This window comes from Rhamphochromis longiceps, linkage group LG11, assembly GCF_057381845.1.
Source record: "Rhamphochromis longiceps isolate RC_006_pf linkage group LG11, R_longiceps_female_GT1.1, whole genome shotgun sequence".
Lineage (NCBI taxonomy): Eukaryota > Metazoa > Chordata > Actinopteri > Cichliformes > Cichlidae > Rhamphochromis > Rhamphochromis longiceps.
In genome coordinates this window covers 14,465,842-14,484,038 of record NC_140567.1, presented here as the reverse complement: position 1 = coordinate 14,484,038, position 18,197 = coordinate 14,465,842, and the positions used below count along the sequence as shown (strand labels likewise).

Sequence of the window (18,197 nt, the reverse complement as noted above, 5' to 3'; positions counted from 1 at the left end):
ATTATACGTGAAGTTTCTAATGCGAACATGAAAATACATTTAAACTTGAGTAAAACTTTTTTAGAATAAATATAGTTTCTTTGAATACAGATATATATATGAGCAAGTGAAAGTTGCACATTTGAAGTACATGACTAGTTCACGTGAGCGTGGTTGGTAGCTTGTGTGTGTGTGTGTGTGTGTGTAGTCATGGCAGCATTTTGTGACCATGTCAGTGAATGTGGAGTTTAGTTCCAGAAAATCTCCGTTACAGGTAGTTGCAGTTTAGTGAGCTTGGTTTTGGTGTACTAAAGACCCCACCCTCCCCCTCACCTTTTGAATCTTTAGCCACTGCTGAGCTGTTTCCCTGCCCTCAGTGAAGACCCTGTGAAACGTGCTTAGATCGATTAGATTTGTGGTTCCACGTGGATGTCTTAAAGTGAAGCATAAAATAAAAATAAATGCACGAGAGCTAGAGCAGATCAGATTTGAAGGGTTGACAGTGTGTCTGGAGGATGTGAGTAATTAATCCATATCATTTAGCCACTAAATCAGCCACCAGTAACCAGCCAGTAGCTGTTAGTGTTTCTATAACCAGCAGGACTCAAGCTCAGTAATGGGAACTGGGTAAGAGTTTGCCTATTGACTAATGCCAGGCTCACTATCACTGTTTAATGATGCTGTTTATAAATCACTACCATCTCTACAGCTGTAACAGTCATGTCTTCAGCCGAGGCTTTTAAAACTGCTTTGATTGTCTTGTTTTATCAGCATATGGTTAATTTTGTTTTTTAATTTCACGTGAACTTCACATTAATCTCACGCGTACACGTTAATCGCCTGGAAAAAAAAAAATCTTTGCCAAACCTCCTGTGTCAACCCTCATAAACACACCAGCCAAAATCATATCAATCCATAACGCTGAGAGGTGTCACATTATTTAGAAAACGAACTCAATTCCAATTAATAATTGTCAAAAAGACAATTGTAGCCAATAAAAGGTTACTAACCTAGTGTTGCTTTGTCAAACAGTCCAGCTAAACGTGATGAAACCAATGCCAAATATCTACAGCCTCATTATATTGTAGCAATGCCGTTAATGATTTTCCTTTATTCTAACTTCGAAAGCACTTGATCCTTGTTTAGTTTTACAGTTGTTGCCTCTATTTGTGTGCTTTTAGGTACTGATGTGGGTGTGCGTGTAAATATGTGTGTGAGCAGTGTCTTATACGAGAATGACTTGAACACAGGACCTTAGTATTTATGTCTCCAATCAATGTGCTCAAAGACAATAAGTCGAAAATAATATGTTGTGCATCCACATTCAAATCGATTTTGGGGCAGAAATTTCCAGAAACTCTGATTAAGGTGATAGCGATGCATCGTTTGTTGTAAAGTTTACCTCTGATATTTCCGTTGCACTTTTAAGCCCTGCTTAAGTTCAGCATCACAAGTCTTCTTTATTTTTCCCTGTTTACTTTTGCACTTGAACAATTGAGACACATTTGTCTCTTAATACTCACATTCACACTATAAATGTATTAATCGCATACATAAGCTGCTCCTGGATCTGTTTTTGCTAGCCCTACAAACAGGGACTCGTGGCCTCCTGCACTTTCTAACACTATGGCTCGGTTTAGGGTAGTTGGTATTATTCTGTTGTTGTAAACTTTGTACAACTGATATTGATTGTTTCATGTCTTCCTGGTTTTTAACATGTTCTGAAAGTCAGATGGTGATTATTTCAAATGTGTCTGCGTGTTGGAGCGTGAATGTGTGCATGTCTGTTTTCAATAGAGTGTGTGAGGACGATGGTAATCAGTGCATCTAAAACGAATAAATAAACAGACCCATTATAACATAACTAGTCATTTTGTATTTTTTTTTTTTTAAATACCTTTTTCAAAATGAGTTATACTCTTACTACAGCAGATCAACTGAGTTCAGGACTTTGAACGAGACTGGATGGATAAATCTGAGCTAAGAGACCAGCAGATACCCACCTGTCTATATAAAGAGACATTTTCATCCTGTGTGCAGATAACACATGCCACCATTTTTTTAATAAAGAGAAATTTTAGCTGAAATTCTTATTTCATATGTGTGACATAGGTGTACTCACCGTAATCATGCAGAAAACTTAGAATAGAAAGTGAAAAACTTCAGATGACTCCAACAGAGAGCTACAATATTCTTGTGTATTCGATGAGCCTCCAACCAGGAAGCATGTTAACAGTTACATTCATACTGTCCTCAAGTGCAGCTCAATGACGATTTCTCTTTATCCAACAACAGATGAAACTGCGCTGAAAAATCAGTCAAGCAATGCCACCAATGAGTATTTCACTCATTACATTAAATTCATTGAGTTGTCTGATCATTCAACATGTTTTCAATGTAAACAGAGGGTTACCAAATTATTACTTAAGGTAATATAACCATGTTGTGTTCTATTACATTGGTCCTTCTTGTGTTCTGCACACGAAAACATAGAGTGGTGACAGTTCTGTGACGGCACATCAAAGTCAGTCACTTGAATATGAATGAATGTTGTGAATGTTAGCACGTAATAGAGCAGGCAACATTATGAGCTGTATTTGTGTATAAAGGCAAAAATGAAAAGTATCTTTCATTACAAGTTTGTGAAAATTCAACTCCAAGCATGTGTGAGTCTTCTTTTTCCTGCTGTTCCCACAGAAGCCCCACAATTCATCTCTCACACATCTTTGCACTTTTTAACAAATCAATGAGGTAATTACTGCACACAACAGTCTGTGGAGGTCATTAAGGTATCCAGTAATCGACTGTTCATATGCTGCAATACCACTTTTTTTTTTTTTTTTTTTTTTTTAAATGTGTGTCCGTAAGTCTGCAAATTAGTAATGTAATTACACTGCCTGGCCAAAAAAAGGTAACCACCTGGATTTAACTAAGCAAATGGGTACAAGCCCTCCTATTGGATAATTACTGCATAGGTCTTTCAGCTGGCAACAAGTTGTTTAACCCCAACTGGTGCAATGAGTTGCTTCTCATTTCATAAACAACCATGTCGAAAGACTCATCTCGTGGTCGTGGAAAAGATGATAGTGTTTGGAAAGGGTCAAATCATTGGCATGCATTGATAAAAGATAACATCTAAGGAGATGCAGAAACTACTAAAATTGGATTAAGAACTGTCCAACGCATTATTAAAAAGTGGAAGGGTTGTGGGTACCCAATCGTCTTCGAGGAAGAAACGTGACCGGAAAAAATTGATTGTGATCGGATATCACTTAAACATTTGGTGAAATCTAATTTTAAAAAACAACAACAACAACAGTAGAACTCAGGGCTATGTTTAATAGTGAAAATAAGAGCATTTCCATACACGCAATGCAAAAGGAACTCAACAGATTGGGACTGAATAGATGTGGAGCCCAAAAAAAAAACACTGATCAATGAGGCAAACCAAAAAAAAAAGAGGCTTCAATTTGCTAGGGAGCATAAAGATTGGACTGTGGAGCAATGAAAGAAGGTCATGTGGTCTGATGAGTCCAGATTTACCTTGTTCCAGAGTGATGGGCGCAACAGGGTACGAAGAGAGGCAGATGAAGTGATGCACCCATCATGCCTACTGTACAAGTCTGTGGGGGCAGTGCTGTGATCTGGGGTTGGGGTCTGTGTGTGTTTCAGGTACTGCCCTCTCAAAGACTGAATGAACCAGCATTACAGCCATGGGTCATTGTGAGCATCACAGGGAAGGTTGAAGCCGCCCACTGCACCTGTAAGGCCGGAGTCCCGGAGACCTGCACCCATGTCGCTGCTCTTCTGTTTAATGTAGAAGCAACAGTGTTGATCTGTGGCACAAGGACTGTTACAGATGAACCTGCATACTGGGTTTTGCTGGGTAATGTGACCAAGATACAGCCAGAGGTTGGACATAAGATAGACTTCTCCTCTTCAGCTGCCCAAAAAAGGCTCTTGATCAAAACATAAACAGACCATCCGTATTGAAAGGTAAAAGAAAAAACACTATCATCATCAATACAAGATGTTGGTAAAAAAAAAAATTATCCAACACTGAATGGAAATAAATCTTGTGACATTGCAGAAGCTTATTGAAACAATGCCACAGCGAATGCCTGCTGTAATCAAAGCTAAGCCAGGTAGTGTATCTTAGTAATTGTGAGACTTCTTCTTCAAAATGGTTCACTTATCTCATGGCCTCACTGGTCCAACTTCCAGTAGATTTGAATGAATCACAAGTAAGCCTGCAATCTGGGACAGAAGTACTCTATTGTGATAATATTTTAGTGTAAGGTCTTTAAGCTATGATGGGATTTTTCATTGTCATAACATCATAACTAATATTGGTAAGTTAATATCACAGTAAGTTGATAAATCTATGAATGATTATCTGTCTCTCTGCATTGGTCCTGTAACAGGCGACCTGTTCGGGGTGTCTCCTCTCGCTCTATGGCAGCTGGGGTCAGTTCCAGCCTCCCCGTGACTTTAAATTGGATAAACGGAAGAGAATTCCTTTCCACGTGTTCATCAAAGAGCACCTATCAGTATATTTATATCACTTTTGCCAGTTTCGCACACAAAGACTTCAAGTACAAATTTAATTAGAAACAGAGCCAGAGTTTAATTTGTCTTTCTGTTTTCATATTTGTGAGGAAGATAATTTTTTATTTTGCCCCTCATCAGCATTTAGTTCATTTCACCAGGAGATTTGTTTTTATTATTTTAGGGCTTTTTATTTTATTCACAGTACTCATCCTAACTTCATTGCATTAGGACTAACAGATCATTAACATAATCCACTTTAATTAATCCCCAGGCACGAACACAAACACTTTTAAAGGCAAAATGAGCTCTTTGAGACTTAAGTCTGATTTAAATTATAACCTTTTCTAGCTACCAGCTCCTTTGTCCCAATGCTAATCCCGGGAAAGCTATTTTACTTATAGTGGGCACAAATGAAAATGTTTTGGCTTTCTTTTGCTGAAATCCCACACTGGGTTGCACCAAAGGTTTGTAAAAAAAAGAGACATCCATTCTTTCTCTTCTGCAGTGATCAAATCTAACACTATATAGAGAACTGCCCCACCACCTGTGCCCTGAAACCATAAGATCATGAGACTGAAAAGAAAGCGTTTGAATTTCTTGCTGACATTGGAGGAAAACAAAGCTTTATTTGGAGTTTCACTGAATCTGTAGAAACAAATGATTTAATACAGAGAGTTAACCTTTATATATAATAAAGGCCGTTAAAAAAAGAAAAGAAAAGAAAACATTTCTAATCTGTAGATTTAATATCTGCAGCATCCTGATGTTATTGTGTCTGCCACTGAAGTCCATTATGCAAAGTCAGGGAGACTCCCAGGTATCAAACAGACAACACTTTGTGCTTGTCAAAACCTGTTTTGCCCTTTTCACACTGCACACTGCAGCAGCCTGCCATGTTAGCCACTTTTCACCCAGTTCTCCCAGTTTCTAGCACGATCAAAGATTTTTGAATGATGTGTCACATTCAGTGTTGAGCATGGTGTGATATGAAACAACATGCTTTTTATTGTTGTGTCGTTTTTGTTTTTTTATTGTGTAATTTTATGAAGATTAGTTTGCAGAGGACACCTTAAGGGCACATTAAAAGTCTACAGATACATTCATACAGTAACGCTCAGTAAAATTAAGCATTTTAACAGTACTTTAAAATACGAATGTCTAAATCCTAAGACACTGATTTTTCTCACTGGAAATATATTTAAAGGGTGTTATGTTTAACAGCTTTTTGTAATTTTTGCCTTTTAACAGTTGAAGTTGTTGGACTTACAGTGCTAAACAAATTAATTAGATCTCCACCCAGTGTAAGTTTAATGTCACAGAAGCCCTAAATTAACAATACTGGTAATTGCCAAAATCATTTTTAATGTTTCTGTAATGGGTTAATCCAGCAGCATATTAATCGAAATGATGTTTTTAGTGCAGTTCTCAGAGCACTGGCTTAAATTTAGTCATATAAACATGATTTATTGCAGACTAAATGATAATCTTTTTTAGTTTTAAACAAGTTTTGACTCATTGCTAAAATATTTGTGATTTCTTAGTTAAGCTCTGTATATCCACTGAAATGGAAATGTGGCATTTCCCATTGTTATACCAGACCTACTGTTTCTTCACTGATCTGTTAACACCAAAAAGCTAACATTGCATTTGTCAAAAACAACTTAACTAACAATGAATTTATGGTAACAAGCATCTGCTGTGTAACCAATGTCTAATAGCATTAGCAGATCGTGAGCTACTCATGTAACTTTAAGTAAGAAAGTACTGCCAAACAAATTAAAAACTCTATGCTGGTTAGAAAATTACAGTGACCCCATATTTTAAGAAATCAAAACACCTTTTTTCCATGAAAAAACTTTTTTTGTGACTCATTTTTAGTGATTACCATCCAAACCACAGAGAGAGTGAGGGACTAAGAAAGCACTGCGGGATGGACAAGCATTGCTACCTTTGGTCTTAACAGCAACACAGATATACAATAATGTGCCGTAAGTTTTGGATTGAAGTTTGTGGTTCGTAGATTGAAGGATATGTGCTGAGATATACTTCTCACTAAGTCAGCTCTGGTGGGCTGAGAGTGCAGTGTGAAAAGGGCTCCAGGTTTTTTAAAATAAAAACTTTAACTGGTGATGTTGGAGGTTTTGGGCTCAGCGTTCGAAGAAACAAAGCCGTGCCTTCAGGACTAGTATTCGTACTCCTCTGCACTACGCCGTCCGAAGTCCATCCAGCCGAGATAATCTCTGTCCTTTATCCTGTGGTTGGGGGGGAGACCACTGGCTCTGCTGCTGAGGGAGGATCTGGTGTGGTAGGCAGAGCCTAGAGGAGACATGGATGAAACAAACTAAACAAAAGAAAACATTCACTGCATTTCATAAAACTTATGTTGTTCTTCTTTTTTTTTTTAAACTACCCATACTGTATGATAATAATATACGGTCTATCTTCCAAATGGCACTGTTGATCTAACTCATGCTGACTCGCTGTGTTTCTATTTCTGTCCATGAGCTCAGCAGGTCTCGTAGTCACACAGCGTTTACTTGAAAGAAAAAAACCGATGCGCGGTGACAGAGGAAGCAGAGAGTGAGGTCAGGAGGTAGGCAGACGACTATGATAGAGGGCGCAGGCAGAAATGTTAGGGGAGTAGCAAGCGTGGAAAGATGAAGAGAGGAGGCCAGAGGGAGGTGGGAAATGCCAGATGGTGGGACTGAAACACAGCATGAATGAACGCAAGCTGCAGAAGGATGGATGTGAGGAAGAGGGAAATATGAGCATGTAATGAGATGACAAGTAAAGGGAAAAGGGAAAGGCGGTCATTTTATTTTCTCTTCCCATCCTTTGTTCTCTTATTCTGTATCGGCAGTCTGATCACACCTTTCCTAGAGATGAGTCTGGCCAGAAGCTGGTTCAGGCTGTCTGGAGTGTCTGCGTCCTCTTGGTGCTGGCTGTAGTTGATAAGATGCCCTGAGAGGGGCGCTGGAGCGGAGCGAGCCTGCCGTTTCAGGCTGGGAGAAGGGAGAGATCCGCTGCCTGAGAGAAGAGCCGTACTTTCAGCTGTCTGTGGAGAAAATGACACATTTATGAAATAACACATTTAAAAAGTAATAAAAAAAAAAAAAATTCAAATGAAAAAAAATATTTATCCTCCAGTGGAAAATTGAATCCAATTGTACCACGTGGAGGCAATTTAGACATTAAAGTTTGTAATCAGGGTCCTACTCCACTTCCCTTAATTGGCAATGTACGCGCTGTTTAGCTCTGTGTGTGTGTGTGTGTGTGTGTGTGTGTGTGTGTGTGTGTGTGTGTGTGTGTGTGTGTGTGTGTGTGTGTGTGTGTGTGTGTGTGTGTGTGTCTTACAATTGATTGTGAAGGCAGACTCAGGGAACCACTGGACAAAGCAGCCAGGATAACACAAACACAGATGCCTACATTCATGGCTGGATGGAGAGACAGGGAGAGAATAACAGTTAAACAAACTCAATAGCACATTTCCAGTTAGTCTTTATTTGCTCTTTACTGCCTCTCATCTGCCCTCTTCTCTCTTTCTGTCTCACCTCAGCTTGCTAAGGGAAAACAAACCAATGCAGGCAATATTGGCTTTGCAAAAAGCAGCAATAAATCAATTTAAGGTCATTTAAACACATCGGGTGAGAAAGAGATGACTCTTTAATGGTTCTGCCTCGAACTACAGCAAACATTATTTCATGTTTCATAAATACTCTCCTGCTCTGCCTGTGACAGAACGGCTTCATGTTTACACACAGACACATACATGTATATGTATGTGCTGTTTGGAGTTGCGGTCTCTATAGTCGAATGTTGATCTATGTGCTGTTTTTTGAACGGGGCTCACAGGACAGTCGGTGTCACACAGAATCAATACATGAAGTTTACTCACACTGAAAGCAGAGGCATGAAACCTTTTTAACCCCTCATGTAAATACATATAATATTATTAAACATAATAATAAATACATTTATAGATGTTTCTTATTAATTTGGTTAGAAGATCATTTTGATGATTTATTTATTTTATTTTGATCTTGAAGCCTGCCAAAGCAGCATATTATCTTTGATGAATAATGTTTTACTCCCAAAATTTATTTCCAAAGGAAAATGAGTTAAAGTGGATAATTAGATAAAACCAACAGCAAAAGCTGCTTGGAGGCTTTCAATCTCAGATAAATCAAAAACCCCACTGCCTCAGTCTGTCACAGTGTTACAGCGCTCTGCTGCGTCTCTCTGTGTTAATATATTTACTAAGTCAAGGATGATCTTTTTACAGCCCATAAACACCAGAACATAGATATGCAGGAGAGCATAACTTTGCCATGGTTTCTACCTTTGCAGAACAAATAAAAAAATAAGTGTTTTAGATTTTTCATTTATTTTATGTACTGAGTCTTTGTTCTTAGTCTAGATCCTTTTGTACCGTTAACAGTCCAGAACGTCTTCTAGTCGTTGTTCACTGGTCAAATCATTACAGACGTGCAGGTGAAATCGCCCTCCTCTGCAGTTTTAAACCAACTGAAATGGAGAATTTCTTCTTGTGTGATTTTATCACCATAAGTCCAGTGAAATGTTTGGTTTGAATAATTTGTTTAAACGGACACAGCGGTGGTGTAAATAGCCATTCTGCTCATGCTAATATAATTCCTTTTAGCAGCTGGTCATTGTCTTTCAATCATTATGTAATAGGCTGGTAATGATGTGATAATGTAATGTATGTGACAGCTCTCCTCTCCTCTCCTCAGAAAACAAAATGAGAAAATAACACTTTTACCCATCACTACTTAGTTTATACACAGAGATTAAAAAAAAAAAAAAAAAAGCTCCTATGAAATGTGATGAGGAATTTCTTTCCTACTTTCTTTTAACTCCAACTCTTGGAATGATAATTTTATCCACAACAAAGGTCAAATGATGCTCACAGAACCAGCAGCTTCTGTGAGCATTTAAACACAAACACAGAGTTTTCCTCCAGATAAAAGTTAGGGGCAAAATTAAATTTCTTATGTGGTCATTTGGACACTCAGACATAATTCTCTTTCAGCTCAGCTTTCAGCATGGATCTATTTTTACTCATCTGTTACTTTTTAAAGACTTTTAATCATAAATATTGTATAATCTTTTAATAATTCTGTTTGGCTCGTGTATGAATATAATTTTCTTTCATTAAAACCCACCACTCACTTAAATAAAGAGAAGAAAAGATCCACTGTAATAAACATTTCATTTGTGCTCTAAAAAGGCAAAAGAAGAAAACGACATATAGATGGATAACTATCTATATAAATACCAGTCCAGTCTTTACTTGTCTACAGTATTCTCATTTTCAGTGTATAAATAACTGAAAATGAGGGGACAGGACACCTCAAAGCATTAGTGAGTGTGTGTAACCATCCTCCTGTGACAGGAAAACAGAGAAATAAAATGAAGTTTTAAAATGAAACAAACTGCAGAGAATATTTTAAACCTTACCTGCAGCTGTTGAAGTAAACCAGGAGAGGCTGATTTGAAGATAGTGAGCTTTGCTCCACTGATGAGGCTGTGACTGAGTATGAGATTGAGAGAAGACCATACTTTATACTGACAGAGAGGGAGGGGGAGGAGCCTCGGCCTGTGGGAGGAGCCTGGTGCTGGTGCAGAAAGTGACAGCGCTGACGCCAGTGAAGACGCAAACATGCATGTAAACTTAGAAAGCATAATGAACGCTCACACACACTTCCACATGTACCCACGCCAATCTAGGAGAGAGAGGATTGGGACAAAGGTGGCAGCTTTAAATACACCTGTGACTGAAAATGAGGGGTTAGTATTTTGAATCCAGTAAAGAGACGCTTTGGGGATCTTTAACTGGTTTGCTGTAGATGATAACAAACTTGCAGGTCAGTGCCTTCGCCAGCTGCAGCGAGGCTCTAACAGCTTTAGCTGATCAAAAGCAGGGACACTGTTCATGTCTGACGGCCTGAAAATCATCCTGGGACTATCTTTTCTTTTTTCCACTGATGATCTCTGATGAAATTATGACAGAATGAAGTGGAGAAGAATGAAACTCTGAGACTTCTAACGAAGCCTTTTGGTGTCATGCACATGGATCCACTGTAATCTCGTGGATGTGTCATGCAATCAAACAGACGTGAGTGTTAAAGATCAGAAACACATACGGTACTTGCTTATATTATCTCCTGTCTGAGTGTGTACCTTCATCAGCGATGAATGTGTATGAGCTCTGTGTACAACAGCTTTTCTTTAAACAGTAAAAACATCCCCAGTGTCTTCTTGGCATCTTTAAATTGTTTAATTAAATAGAAGTGGGATCATTTTGTCAATCTATGAAGTACTTAATTAAAGAAAAAATCCGAATCACAGCTTGTGGGTACAGCACTTATACACGAAACAGTGATGCACTGGCTATGAGTGTGAATATGTAGGGTTTATATAACACATGTGGAAGTTTTGAAATAAAATTCTGCTTTTTAATGTTTGATTAAAAATAAATAAAGTAAAATAACATAAAAATTCAGTGTCTCTGAAGGCCAGAATGAAAGTAACAGCATGAGGATCCCTTTCATATATATTTTACAGATTCGAACGCTGGAATAATAACACCCTGACGTGCAAACTGTGCTTTTAAAAGTTCATTAAAACCTAATGATCTATTTTAGCTATCATCAAATTGTCTGAGTCAAAGGATTCATTTTACAACGTTGTTGTTTGCTGGAGCTGAAACATACAGGACTCAGGTACATTACACCTGTTGGGTAGATATAAATGGCTGCTTGCTTGCAGCATTTTTGTGAATCCTGTTAAATTCTTCAGTAGTTCAGGTACTGCTGAGTTTACAGAAAGGTATTAAAGTACTTTTGAAACATATTTTCACTCTCTGGCTCTTCCTTGAAAATCTAACTCCCCTGCGGATGCATCCTGGACCTTTAAACATATAAAGTTCTTTATTGCAGCTCCCTTTTGTTATGAAATGTTGCTTAATGTCAGTAAAGCCAGTGGACCTGCACAAATTAAAATAAACTAATATTTGCACAATACTGTACACCAATCATTCACTTGCTGTATATGAACAATGGATTTTAGCCATTCTCTGTCATTCTCTGTTGCGCTGGTCTTCATTTCTCATTCAGTAACTGTGTCAGACTGTTCTTTTTCCATTTATTTTCCTATTCAGACTTTTTATTTTATTTTATGTGAGCTGTGACCTGGCACCGGGAGGATATTTAAAGTAATTTTTTTTTTACCCAGCAGCGCAGTCCCACCTCTGAAATGAGGAAAACGTATCTTTCAATTCAAACCTGCAAAAAAGAAATCAAAGATGTGTCAGAAAGTTGAGAGAGGATTGTGAGCTAGCTCCCTTTCACTCAAATTACACCAAGGTCTGACACTGTCAGATGTGGGAGGCTGCCAGTGGACAGTCTGAGTCTGTCCCGGGTGTGATTTAGCTCTTTAGCACTATGTTAATAAGGCTGCCATATGTCTGTCTCATAACACTGCCATGAACTTTTTGATCAGGCACGCACCTGTAGGCTGATACTCGTGCCCCTCTGCCCTCTGTCAAAGACAAACACCGCACTCACTTTGTGTTTTAAATAAGAATTCATAGATTTTGAGGTATCAAGTGGGCAGATGTCAAGAGACAACTGGAAGCTCACTAATCCACTACCCTCTCACAGGATTTCATTACAAAAGTCAGCCTGTAAGCCTCATCAGACAGGTTCTCTCTGTTATTGGGGAGGAAAAAAATGAATGTGAATTAAAAGCCAGAAAACAGAAAGAAAGTTTTTATGGCTTTTCTTCTCAAATATAGGAAAACAAACAGGGACTGCAAATTTTTAAGCTAACACTGACTTTTCAGACCATGTCAACATTTAGCAGCTGTGCAACACAAACCAGAATAACTGATTTCCACAAAGTAGAAGAAGATTATATATGTGTTTGTGATGTAATTAAAAATGACAGTCAACGGAAATAGTGAGGGTGAGGCCGAGGTCAGGAAGTGTTAAGAAAAAACATTAGGGCAACTCAAAATGCACCGTTTGACTGCAAAACATATTTCAGGAGCCCTAGCAGCCTTCTTGACAGCCACACTTCACCTGAGACCATTTCTGATGAGGCTTCAGTAGATGGATCAACAGAATGGCCAGATGTATCTCTGAGGTCCTGTGTCAATATTTGTTTTCTGCACAGCATGCCAGAATATAAAAGTCATAGGCCAACAGCACTTTGAGAATCACCGTGTTAGTGCAAAAATGCTATTTTATGTATTTTTCTGCTACCTTTGGCTTTTATCGTAGATTCAGTCAAAGAAATAGGAAAAATCTAACAGTGGGAAATTAAGTGGTTCTTTGCTGAGTTTTCTGTTATGTGCGGACACAACGATGAATGATCGTTGAGTTAGGTGATCCCTTGAGTTAGGTGTGTCATGTGTCATGCTAGAGTGATTCATAGGTCAGCGTCAACTGATTCAAGCAACAATAAAAAAAAAAATCTATGAAAATGATGAGGTAAAATGAGAAACGACTGCTCACCCGCCCACCTCTTAATGTGAAAACTGCAAATGCTACAACTAACTTTAGACCAAACTGTGGAAGTGGGTTTGTGTAATGAAGTGTTGTATTTACAAGCTCAGATTACCTCTTGTGCATCAGTCACACACAAAGTTAGAAATCGGGGTATTTTTCTGCCCATGCTGCAACACCAGGCCCAACCTAAAGGACCGCTCCGCCGCCGATGGCTGAATCACTTCACCAACTAAAGTTTGCCTGTTGGTTTGAAGTTTGAACTCTTTCAGTTGCTTGCATGTTGGTGCCTGTGCTGCTCTGTGTCAGTCTGAGTGAAGGCATTTGCTCTCTGCTAACTAGCTGCTACTTTGTATCTGCCATCTGCCTAAGCCATGTGCAAATTTTCCATTTCTTCTGGTTCCCACTCTGCATGCTCATTATGGTGATTTATGCTGTGGTAAAATATAACCAGGCTGAAATGAACCCCGAGGGGTTCTTGCCTGCTTTGGCTGAATGGATGAGTGCAAACTTTGGTTAAGGGTTTATATTATGTGTTGGGCTTTAGTGATGTAAACGTAACATTAGTTTTTCATTACTCCCATCGTCATGTTTATGTATTTTTGGATTAGTCAATCAAACATTTCTCATAGAAAAACCTACAGCTTAGAAGTCGACAACATCAGTCAGGCATAGTTAGAGTCAGATTGAGATATTATTCTTCATCTAATTTCCAACAAACAGCTCAGCTCCAGTTCTGTGGTTGATGCTGTCATCACTCTCTCTGCCATTCTGAGCTTAAACACATGCATTCATGAGTCTGGCTCTATGAACCATTTGATAATAAGAGATTCTTTGCAGACTGTTTGAAATTCATACCTAGCATACCTGCTTCTGCATATTGGATGAGCTGCAATCTCATTGCAGTAGACAGACAGTGGATATTCTTCCCCGTGGTATTAAGTTCACAGGAAGGGGATGGCTACATAATGTCTTCATGGTTTTGGATTCTGCTTTGGTTATGATTGTATTTTTGTGGATCTCTGATGCCGTAAACTTGAGTTGATCCTGGACTTTAAATGCCAGCTCTTTATGGAACTTGGAGCATAATAATTACCACAGGAAAGACAAGAAAAAGCGATTATAACAGCATAAATATTGCAAAAAGCAGCATCCAATACCAGTTTTGGTACTGAACACAGATTTGTCCTGATGCCAAGTTCACTAAGAATCACTTACAACATGTTGCGTTAATCTTCAGTGATTATTCTGCCTTTTTAAAAAATAAAATACCCAAACAAGGTGTTCCACACAGGCCTGTGGCTCATAATGACATCACTTCTCAAAGGAAACATACATGCACACAGATTTTTAAGGAATGTATTCATATTTATTCTCTCTGTCTCTCCTCCTGCCAGCGGGTACTTGATTTAATTGCACTCTTGTGGTGTATGGGTCACAAACCTCTTCAGTAGATGGACCTAGGGCTGGGCGATATGACCCAAAATTCATATCTCGATATTTTTTAGCTGGATGGCGATATAAGATATATATCTCGATTTTTTTTTAAGCCATAAAGTAAGAACAAAAAGAGAGTTCTTAGTCAAAGCTGTGTCCCAGATGTCACACAGGCACTTTTATTAACATACAGCACAGATGTACATGAAAAATTACTCAAAATTAAATTATGAGCATTCATTAAATAATAATGCTCCATAAATAAAAGAAAACAAGGTTGGTTTTGTGCTAAACAAAGAGCTCACAATTGTGCAGTCAAAATGTAAACTAAAAGACGCTGAGCGTAATAACAAAGACAGACAGATTTCACAGCTGCTCTGTTCCCAAGTTTTACTGTGTGACTGACAGCCTGGAGTTTGAAATCCGCTTCATAACCACGTCTCTTACAGGTGCCATTTATGGTCCTTATCCACACACAATACGGTAATATTACGTTGATGCACAGTACGTATCACTCCGCGAAGCTCCTCGGTAGCCGTAATGCGCCGACAATCTATCAAGCGGTGCAGCTCCGTAGCTTACCAAAGTCGTACTCAAACATTTTTGACAGATTGCTGAGCGCCGTGTACCACATAAAATCAGTTCGCGGCCATCAAGCACAACCAGAATTCATACATAAGGCGCGCTGTCAACTTTTGAGAGAATGAAAGGATTTTAGGGTTAGCGCTGTTAGCTCGTTAGCATGTTTAGCTCGTTAGCACGTTGACGCCGTCCAGCCCCACGCATGGGGCGATGCGCAGTAACTCGTTAACGGAGATTTGCCGTGTCCGTCTTGTCGCTGCCTGCATGTGAAGCGATGGGGGAGGAGGGGGAGTTGTCTTCAGTGAAGGCGAGGCGGAGTAACGTTGCGTAGAGACAAAAGTGGACGAAAGAGAGGCAAACTTGCGGCTCCACAACTATAATTATAACGTAACATAGACTATATCGATATAAAGGATATTGTCACATCTTATATCTCGTATAAAAATATATCGATATGTTTTAAAAACTCGATATATCGCCCAGCTCTAGATGGACCCTCCATTCTTTAATTAACTGGTGCGTTTTCTATTGTTGGACATGAAGGGAAGGTTGGGTGCAGAGATGAGCACAGAGGTGGGGAGTGAGAGGGGGCAAAAATGATGATGATTATTAAGCATTAACTACATACACTTAAAAACATGCTGATTGCTGATGGAAACAGTTAGATGCTTTTTTTTTTTTTTTACTGGTAAAGGTTTTTTTTGCAGCCATGTGAAGACAAAGGCAAAATAATGAAATAAAAAACTGGGAGCTCAAGGAATGAGCAAGAATTTCATCTTCTTCAGCATCTGGATAGTTTCAGTGGCTTTTTTTAACCTCCAAAGTCTTCTTCAAATGTACAGAAGTTTCTCCTTTTCTAAACTTTTAGCCAACTATGACCGAGGGTGTCATGATGAAGTATCTTTTATCTGGAGTTTAAACACATGTAATCCTGGAAGCCACTGGTATTGCAGCTGGGACAACATGAGCAAAAGCTTCCAGGCAGACCCAGCAAAATCATTTTTCACAGAAACAGGAAAGGAACAGGAAAAAACTTCAGAAAACTTTGGGACCATCAGGTGGGAACACTGCAGCACACAACTGGAGATCGTTTGTCTGCTATTTCCTCACTACAGGAAACAATAAGTTTGATTTCAGGTGATAGAGCTGTCTGACTGGGACATGCAGGAGGTATAATTCGAGATACCGACTCGCTTGCTGTGGATTGTGGTACCAGAGCTGTTCTCTCATTGGTACAATCAGACCGATGGGGGCCATTCAAGTTAAAGGCCATTAAATGTGGAGGTGCAGACGTGCGCTCTGCACATTCATCTTAATCAGTTCTCACAAAGCTGAAATTCATGTGTGAAAATGTCTTTAGTCAGGATTTTTCTCAGTAGACATCCTTGAGGTTCTTCTACCCTTTGACAAGGACAACAGCGTTTGTACATGTATTATGAGAACTTCTTATTTCTGGTTAATGTAAAAAAACATGCAGTTACACCTTTCTCACTATAGGGTATTAAACAGAGTATTTTTCTTCTATTTCCTTGTTTTATAGTTTTCTTCTTTTAAAATCTTCTTTTATCTTATTCATCTTCTGATATCTTTTATAATCTGCTTCTTCTTCCGTCTTTTTCTTGTTGTCTCTTCTTCTTTTATTCCCAACCTCTATTTCTTCTTCTCCTTTCAATGTTCTCCCTCTCAGCCTGTTAACAAGCTCACATTTTCTCGTTAACCTGAAACATGAGGGAATTCTGAATGAATAGTAAAACCTGTATGGGCAGGCGTGATATAAAAACATGAACATGTTTTTTGTTGTTGTTTTTTATTTTTATTTTTTTAAGGCAGAATTAATCTGCAGGAAAAAAGAAAGACATTTGCAGCTCCAAGATATGAGAAAGTGCAGTCCTGCCCTTCAGGCAAAGCCATAGTATTTTCCACCTACTGTAAGTTCTGTTCCCCAATACCAATGTTTTGCGACAGAACTGTGGGGGCATTGCGACAATAATGAACAGTAGTTGAGTTATTGTGCGCCTGTGCTGCTGTGTGATGTTATTTGTTCAAGACTGCTTTCTCAGAGGAAATAATCTTACTGAACTTTGCTGCTCTCTCTGATTTTCCACATCGTGGCATCGAAGCTTTCTAGCAAACCTCTAAATCATATTTGTCATTTGCAGGATTGTCTTAATCTGGATAACATCTTGGAACATGGTGATTAAATTCTTTTTCCGATTTGGGGAATTATATGAAAAGCTGTAAGCTATTTGAATTCAAATGAACAATTTGTGAGTCCGGAGCTGCGAGGTCTTATTGAAGCATCTTAAAAATGAGTTTCTCAGGGGAAATAACGTGAGACTACATTCAGCTGCTTTTTTTTTTTCTCTAATAGGTCCTTTAATCAGTACTAATGCTCCTCTCTGGGCCATAAAAAAACAGTGTGTGAGTGTGTAAGTGTGTGCATGTGTACTATCCTGCAGTATCAGTTACATGTGTCGCCCTGTCTGTGCCACTGTGTGTGTAACAGTAATGGTAGAAAGTTCTGCAGCAAGTTAAACAGGGGAAAACTGTGCCCTGTTGATGGCAGAAATATTCATTCGGAAATGTTATTAGATTTTTTTGGGATGTGGGAAATATGTTTAAGTGTTTGAAATTACAGTATTAGCAGACAGGAAGTGCAAAATGCTGTCCTGGGGTGGACTCATTTTGTCTTACATAACCAGCAATAAAACATTTTTAAAAGATGACTGTGTGCTAAACATCACAATCAGGGATTTAGGGAAATATTTCAACCAATGTCTTATCTTATGATGTCACTAAGTTTGAGCAAAATCCTCAAGGCATGAAGCCATTATGTAGCCACCTGCTGTTTGTGTTCTATTATGGGGTCCAGCCAAAACTGAGCTTTGTGGTTTGTTTGCTCTTCTCCAGAGCTCAAACTGGTTCAAGTCAGATTTGTTATCCAGTTAATTTCCTTGATCTGCCTTTATGGTAAAAGCAGGATAGTAACTTCCTTGTGGAAAAATAGGAATTAGGAAAAATGAGGAAAAATAAGTGGTTGTCTGGTGATTACATTACATTTTGTTCTATTCAGGAACCAACTGGTCAACCAGAGGCTGAGCATGCAGCACCCTCGACCTC

At 38.8% G+C, this 18,197-nt stretch overlaps 2 protein-coding genes across 2 annotated transcripts in view; both read right to left on the bottom strand.

Moving 5' to 3' along the window:
* Positions 1 to 18,197, bottom strand: part of trak1a (trafficking protein, kinesin binding 1a) — a 346,028-nt gene that overhangs the window by 258,186 nt on the left and 69,645 nt on the right. The window lies entirely within an intron of this gene.
* Positions 6,274 to 10,108, bottom strand: ccka (cholecystokinin a). The gene is made up of 4 exons (XM_085421729.1): positions 10,009 to 10,108; positions 7,885 to 7,964; positions 7,402 to 7,585; positions 6,274 to 6,846 (listed from the first exon to the last, which is right to left on the bottom strand). Exons 1-4 carry the CDS (start codon positions 10,106 to 10,108, stop codon positions 6,713 to 6,715), a joined length of 498 nt encoding a protein of 165 aa, XP_085277855.1. The 3' UTR covers positions 6,274 to 6,712.

What these genes read in the sequence shown, in the direction of transcription:
- ccka (XM_085421729.1), bottom strand. Translation starts at nt 10,108, where the DNA reads ATGGTCTTCTCTCAATCTCATACTCAGTCACAGCCTCATCAGTGGAGC. An exon ending in GTTTACTTCAACAGCTGCAG is followed by an intron (nt 7,965 to 10,008) that starts GTAAGGTTTAAA and finishes CTCTCCATCCAG; the next exon opens with CCATGAATGTAGGCATCTGT. An exon ending in GTCTGCCTTCACAATCAATT is followed by an intron (nt 7,586 to 7,884) that starts GTAAGACACACA and finishes TTTTCTCCACAG; the next exon opens with ACAGCTGAAAGTACGGCTCT.